We start from the raw sequence: 8128 nt of genomic DNA, 5'->3' as shown, positions 1-8128 counted from the left end.
GCGGCCGCGATTTCTGATATTATTTTTCTGCGAAAACTTCGTTGACCTTTGGAGACATCATTAATATAAATAATTTTTATGGCCGTTAAATAAGAAATGTTTCTTTCACAAGAAATGTATAAAATTACAGTACTAAACAGACGATAGGTCGCCTAACTCGCCGTAGCGTGACGCTAGACGGCGAAAAATATATATTTAATTATAATAAAGTTACAATAAATTAAGTTAATATATAATTATATATACAGTACCTAATTTATATATAATTAATATATAATTATATGTACAGTACCTAATTTATATATAATTATATGAACAGACGATACTAAACTCAATTTATCCGCCTAAACGTCCGTAGCGTGGCGCTACGGACGGCGGGAAAGTAGTTCGGCTGCCCGATGACGTTTTACGTATTATAGGAGTTATTTTTACCGTTGTTTACGGATACTGCCGCAATTTTTATAGGAATCATAACTATAGGAAACGGTTTTATAGGGGGATCTACTGTACTAATATACTAATTACATGGGATATACTAATATACTATACTAATAATGTATTTTTTCATATTTTTCGGTTATCCGACCAACCCGTCCCCAATTGAGTCGGATAATCGATGCTCTACTGTATCTGAATCCTACTTTTTTTGTTCCTAGAAAATAGTTGGCAAAATTGGCTTCTGTAATATTACTAATATTCCACTGTTATCATCTATCAGGAAATATTTATAACGCCGTTTAATTCATAAGGCAGTACAAAATATTCACAGAATATCATAGAATTAAGTCTAATGCAAAATTTTCGAATTGTTGCATAGTTTCTTCGGCACTTGTGCTGTTTAGTGGGTATGGCTATTTGAGAGGTTTTCTTCCATAAAATTAATCAAATCTAGACTAATTTCACTCGAATATTTCCAAAACACGTATAATTTGTTGGAAATGATCGATATAAAATATGCTCCGAATAAAATATTGTCGGAATACTTATCGAGTGTACCCCGTTCGAAGACGCCATTGCTTAAGCTTGTTTTCGTCGCGGAGCGTCACAAAGGACGACACGAAGCTTGTCACGTGACATTGGTCGGTGCTATTCGGTCATGTGACTACTCATCTCTGACGTGTTTCCTGGTAACATTCTTTTTGCGAAGAATTCGCTAAACTTTAGAGACATCACGTGATAGATCCTAATATACTATAGGATTTTTATTGTAATTAGGAACGACTTATTATTATTATTATTAACTATATGAAGCAACAAAGGAAAAACCTCTCGCTAACGACAATAATTCTATCATGATATATATTATGATGATAAATATTAATCAGATGCAACATAAGATATCTAATGTCTTGAAGTAAATAAATATTATACAATTTTGTTTACGACATGAGAGATTAGGCCATTTAAAAGTACAGCAGAATTATTAGTTATTTATCGCATTATCATAAGTTATTATATGTTGATTTTAATCCATATTTAGCATGGAATGAAGTTTTAATATTCCTATTAATGATGTCTCTAAAGTTCAGCGAATTCTTCGAAAAAAGAATAAGTTACCAGGAAACGCGTCAGAGATGAGCAGTCACATGACCGAACAGCACCGACCAATGTCACGTGACACGCTTCGTACCGTCCGTCGTCCGATGTGACGCTCCGCGACGAAAACAAGTTACAAATTTAATGGAAGAAAACCTCTCAAATAGCAGTACCCACAGTGCCGTTTCTTCTACAAACTTTTATTTTAAATTTATTTTCATCAATTAGTACTATAAAATTGTTAGACAATGACAAGAGACAATGCCACCTTTGGAATATCCAGCTATATTTGAATATCTTATTAAAAGTAAAGTTTACAATTATCAAGAAATGCCTTATACATGAAGATAACAAATCAACCGCCTCATAGCCTTTACTAACATCTACTTCAAGGTCCATTCAGAGACAGAAATATGCCCGTTGATCCCCGAATTCTCGCCTCTTTTCTAAGATAGGGCCGTTTTCGTGCTGGAGCTCTAATCTATGCAGTAAATCGGTGTCCATTACCGATTTCTCAACGCCCGTATCACACAGCAGTGCCACATCCGGCTGCTGCATGGTCCCTCTTATAATCGGGAGTCCCTTCTCAGATATATCCACACCAGCCAGACTTATTCTACAGCTGGGAACAGATTGCTGGCATTCATTCTGTTCCATATTTAGTTTAAATTTGAAGGTTTTCGCTTAGGGCATTTGCTCGCTAGATGATTCGGATCGTTACATATGAAACATCGCCTACTCCCCGATTGCTTTATTCTCTGTCCCGCATGGATATTCTCGGCCAGTTGAGCGACAGATTCGCACAGTGAACTCACTGCGGCTTCCAAACGAGCTAATCTGTCGTTTTTCTCTGCCTCGGCACTAGCGTTTTCCACCTTATCGCCGCACTCATTCTTTGGATTTTGTATAACGGAAATGGTTCTATTGTTTCCGAGGTTCCCACTCTCATTTCCGACTTTTTCTTTACGTTCCGCGATATCGATAGCTTCATTTAAGGTTTTAGGTTCGCCGTGGAGTACGTGCTCACGGAGCTGGGGATGTAGCCCTTTTATGAATCTCTTCATCACGACATTGTCACGGAGCAACGAAACTTGGTTATTTTTAGATACAGCCCTGTTAAACATGGTATAAAGTCTAATAGCATAATCACATACCTTCTCTTCCCTTAATTGTCGAATGCCCAGCAGTTGGTCTAATGCGCTTTTCTCCTGGAATTCAGCCCTGTCGTAGCACTTGATTAAATTATCCTTCACATCGTCGAAAGAATGAGGGTACAAGTCTTGTAAGGAGAAGAATGTAGACAGTGGTCTTCCTTTGAGTTTGGCCTGCAATATCACAATCTTTACTTCCGGATCCCATCGGGCTATGCGGGCAACACTGTCGACTGTTTGGAAAAATTGGCGTATATTCATAGAGTCACTACTAGTATTCGAAAAGGTGGGGATCATCTCGAGGAAACCAGTAATAACTGGGGGAGATACCCTATTAGTTCCATTGAGAGGGGTCTCACGAAGACTATCCGGTTCGCTCATCGTGTTCATTCACAGGGTACAGACAAATAAAACCGTATAACCGTTATACAGAGAACCACCGAGGCCTACAGGTAATTTACACACCAAATCCTGTCGCGGATGCCATTGTAAGATTTAATTTCTCGACACAGAAATTGGTTAACATCAGGATCAATAAGTACAGTACAACAATAGCTTCTCGTAATTTCCTTTTTCGCGACAGTAAAACTTTCCCGACACGCATAGATTACACACAGAACATATACTGTAAATAGATACCGTACGTACAAAAAATGTTAAATATGGGCGAAATCGTCTAGAAGTTCTCTTTCCACTCCTTTCTCGACTTCCCGCTTAAACTTCGATCCTTTTTCTTCCTTGTTGACTTCGTAGTTCGTCCAGTTCACTCTCGAGTCCGTCTCACCAACCAAAATTCCTTTCGTCAGCCTTATCACACCTTTTATACCCTCTGTCTCCCCCTGCTGGGTTAATCGCCCCTTCCGGGTCTAACGGACGATGGAACGTTCGGGTGTGTAATAAACAAAGGGCATTGTCTGATATAGGAAAAACATGGCGAACGATCGTCACAGCTTAATTATAGTAGTCTTGATTCTCATAATTATTTTTCAAGTGGTAAAGTAGACGAAATTTTAATTAATTAATAAATTGTCCGAAAACGCTTAACAAATGTAGAGTCACACTGTAGAAATCACAAACCTATCTGCAAGTAATCATTCTGCATAGACTTTTGTGTCTTTTGATGACAAAGTTATTTATCTAGCTGGATGTATATACAGTACATGCATGGTAGGTTCCCATTCTCTTCTTAAATTTTCAACACGTGGAAATGAATGTAACTGCAACGGTTGAATATACGGACAATCTCGATGCATCATGTTTTCGTGTACAGTACATTGCATACAGCTTCAAACCACTTATAAAGAACACCATGGCCATTATGGCAGCCAACCACTGCACAATATCTACCTTAACTAGTTTTTATCACCAATGGAAAACTAAAAATTGCAGACCTACACTAATAACTGGCAGTATTTTAATGGCTGCCAAGACATAGGTTCAGAATTTGAAAACATTCTGGAAACTTGTGGATAGATCTTTCAGCTAGTGATAAATATTTCTGTTACTTTGAGTATTGTAATTGCTTTGCAGTGAAAGTTTGGCTTCAGTACAGCCAGAGTCAGCTATAAACATTCAAAATTCTTTTAAAGGACTGTTTGTAAATACTATTTTAATTTGGTTCTGAACATTATTTATACATAAATGTTGCTAATATCACAGGATTCTATTAAAAGTCACTTCCATGATTTGAGACTTTTAACTGATTTGATGGTTTGTATTATGCTACAATTTGTGTTCATTTGAAATATTTTTGAGTGTTTTCATAATGAGTAGGAAAATATAGAACTAACTATAATTTTTTTTACTATAAATTGTTAATATGGGATGCCCTCAGTGAATTCTTTGAATCAGAAAAAAATGGGGTTGATGAGAGTTATATAAATTTAATCATGGAAATGTATAGAAATGTTAAAGCATGTGTTGGATAGCTTAAAGTGTTACAAAAAGGGGATTTTTTGAGGGTATAAAGGTTTAATATTAGGCCCATACCTTTTTTTTATTAATATTAGTTGAATTATTGTAGGATGCAGTGACAAAGGAGCTAGCAATTAATGAGATAGAGAGTAATTAAAGTTGAGCTGGAAAAGGTTAGAACAGATTAAGGAAAGGAGAATTAAAAATCAATAGAGACTAGGCTTTTAGAATCAGATAGATACAGTAGTTCTTGAAATTGGATGGGGATGTTAGAGGAAAGAGAAGCAATCAGACTTCAGGCTAAGTTTAAAAAATGGACATTTCAATTTTCATATTTACGGGCAGATAGGGGTTAGAGATTGACAAATAGAAGAAATGTAAGATGGCAAGAACTCATTATTATTAGATATTTAACAGCGATAGCAACAATAGAGTCTGAAAGACAAGTTACTTGATATTTTAATTATATATATTTTCATATGCCAAAATGCAAAAATATATATCATCCCAAACACTGTTTATCATTACTGGATCAAATAAGATTGTGTACTTTATGTAGTATTAAAATTAATAAATTATTTGAAAAAATAAAATTTGCCTTTATCTGAGTTAAATTTCTGTGACTGCTTAAATACATTAGAGAATAAGCTATGGTTTTCCCAATTATATTATCATAGATATTCAAAGAAATATAATATAGAAAAATGCACTTATTTATTAAATAGACACATTGTACAGAAAGAGAAAATTATGTACAAAACTTGCATATACAATATGTAACNAATTATATAACAAATGAAATTTCAATAAATAAATAAATATGTTCTAATTGGCAGGGAGAAGAAGTCTATTAAAGTTCCTTTCTTTACAACGGTCGAAATTACAAATATAACTGATCATCTGAATGTGGAAGTTTGGGTAGGTAGAACCGATTACATACATAACGATGGAGATAGACGTCGCAGTTATTCCATAAAAGCGTCCATATTTCAACCAGCTATCGATGATATAATTGAGGAAAAGTCACTGTGGTGGAGTATTTTCTTCCCATCATCATACTCTAGCCTTAAAGACGTGTTGTCTGAATGGAATAAATTTAATGCAAGACGACCAACATTTAATATAATAGATGACATGATCACTGGTTCTTACAAAACTGAATTAGACCCTTCTGAAACTCTGAAACTTCAATGGAACATAATTACCAAGACAAAAATAATAGATTATAAAATATCTGTCTATTTGATGGGATCTTTGGTTGTTGCTTTGCAAAACGGAGATGATGTTTATCCAATAGAAATTCCTTTAACTAACTTAGCTAATGACGATTTCGAAGCTGTTAAAGTTCCTGGTTTACAGGGGCTGCGGTACATTGCCGAGGGCTATGTAAAACATAAATATGGATTATTTGCTATACCAGATGTTGACAGATTATCAAATAAAGTCAACACTAAATTTTCTACCGGTACCTTAAAAGTTCAGGATATTATTTATCCTTATTAAAAATATACCGGTACAAACGCGTTTACGTTTATGTAGTATAATTAATTATTGTTTATTCGAGGATTTATGTGTGTATATGATTAAATTTAGTTTAAATCAAGATAAAATAGTGTAATATGTGAAATGAAGCAATAAACATGTAGTCTTTCTCAGAAATGTTTATTCAATGACTAATAAAACTATTATAAATGTATGTTACGAAGATATAATCTATCGGTGTATTTATCTCAGAATTATTCATTGTTATACGGATATCTGTAGTAAAATTTACTTTATAATACGTATTTGAAATTAAAAAATAATAATAAACATTACTGAAATGTCAATTATTTGTAATAAGAAAAGATGAAAGATAAGAAAAGATTATTTGTAATAATTCTTTAAATAAATGTTCCAAATTTTTCATGAGTAATGTAATTTTCATTTGAAAATAACTTGATCGAAACAATAAAAATATATGTATTATAAAATAATTTGGTTGAAATAAAATTATTTCAAATATTAACGTATTACAGTAATAATAGATAAGTCCTAGTGTCAACATACATAATATAGAAATATACTTTGTGACGTTAAATATATGAATCGTATTGATTTAATGAAACCAGAGAAATAATCGACAGAGTCACTTTAAAATGGCGAATGAAAGTAGTATTGTTTATTTGTGTATTTATTTTTTAGTACCAAAAAACTTCACTCGTTTAATTTACAAAAAAATAAAAGAAGTTTCTCATTATATCGTAACTTTTAAATGAACAAATTAAAAACAAACAATAAATAATTGCTTTAAAAATATTTAAACGCCTCCAGTTTTCAGTTTATTACTACTCCGGGCGGGTAGAAATATCCCCAAAATTTTTCGGGAGTGGTCTATCCGGATTTATCGGGCTCTTACCAATGGCCTCTCAGTTGAGCGCCTGGGCGGGAAACTATAATGTGCTTGTTAAAAACAGGTCCTTTTAGTGTCCGCGGGTCGGACAGTTTTATATATATATATATACACACACATATGTAAAATCCTTATAAAGAACAATAAAAAAAATTATGACTCTGAATCGATTTCTTTCATCATTTATACTGTATTTTATCAAAAATAACACAAACTATTGAACTATTCAACAAACTATTCAACAAACTATTGAAGTAATATTAAAGGTATAAATTAGAAAATAGTAGTTATTGACGAACGGTTCTTATGAAAATTATATCCAGCGTACAATATATATTTCATTCAATTAACCTATTATTGATACATTAGGTTTTGCATATAACAGGGGTGGCCAACCTGCGGCTCTTTGAAGGATTATTTGTGGCTCTCGATAAATGTTTCCTTTTCATTTTTGTGTTATTATATTTTTAAAAATTATCATCGTTCCGTATGTGTTTCAAAATGTCTTTTAAATTACTAACAACAAATATGAAAGACTAAGTGCAACGTTGTAACAAATTTCATTTCTGTCCAAGTTAAGAATGATATGACCCATCGAAAATTGCGCGAACGAACATAAACAGTGGCGTAATCGTCCGTTATCGACCGACTCCAGACCGATTTTGAATTTGTAAACTCATTGCGACAGACAGTTGACATTGTGCTCTGGAGGAAACAATTTGTATCACTCTTGCTACGGATATAATTTGTAATCTGGAATTTTTTGCATACCTTTTTAATATGTAGAGGAGAAGGTGGTATTACGGAACCCCAATTATATTTTAGTAAATTGTAAACAAGGTATCGTAATTACACCCACATTTTTTGTGCGAAAAGTACTGGTAACTAGTAAACTAAATGTTCCTAATTGGATTTTTCGCTAGTGTAATTATAAGTATGGTTTTTGAAGGCTTTTGTACAAAAAGTCCAAAAACTAGGCTTAGAGAAAATCGGGTGGTAATATGGAACCTTACCAAAAAAATGCTTTAATGTAGCCAAAAACAAATAGGAAAGGACAAAAAATGTTAAATAATTACCAAATTATTTACTCCAATGTATTTTATCGCAAAAATGCTTTTATAATAGAAAAATATGA

The 8128-nt window shown here is 33.5% G+C and overlaps 1 protein-coding gene across 1 annotated transcript; it reads right to left on the bottom strand.

Moving 5' to 3' along the window:
- Positions 1–1807: 1807 nt before the first annotated feature.
- Positions 1808–3282, bottom strand: LOC111637952. Its single transcript, XM_023383560.1, has 2 exons — positions 3239–3282; positions 1808–3151 (listed from the first exon to the last, which is right to left on the bottom strand). The coding sequence occupies exon 2, from the start codon at positions 3075–3077 to the stop codon at positions 2196–2198; it is 882 nt and encodes a 293-aa protein (XP_023239328.1). The 5' UTR covers positions 3078–3151; positions 3239–3282; the 3' UTR covers positions 1808–2195.
- Positions 3283–8128: the final 4846 nt, after the last annotated feature.

Source organism: Centruroides sculpturatus, unplaced genomic scaffold, assembly GCF_000671375.1.
Source record: "Centruroides sculpturatus isolate CEXI.00-Female unplaced genomic scaffold, Cexi_2.0 scaffold716, whole genome shotgun sequence".
NCBI classification, from domain to species: Eukaryota; Metazoa; Arthropoda; class Arachnida; order Scorpiones; family Buthidae; genus Centruroides; species Centruroides sculpturatus.
Note: the sequence above shows the minus strand (reverse complement) of the source record. Positions and strands in the feature narration are given on the sequence as shown.

Bases quoted from the DNA above. Each gene is read 5' to 3' on its own strand.
- LOC111637952 (XM_023383560.1), bottom strand. From the start codon at position 3,077: ATGAACACGATGAGCGAACCGGATAGTCTTCGTGAGACCCCTCTCAAT.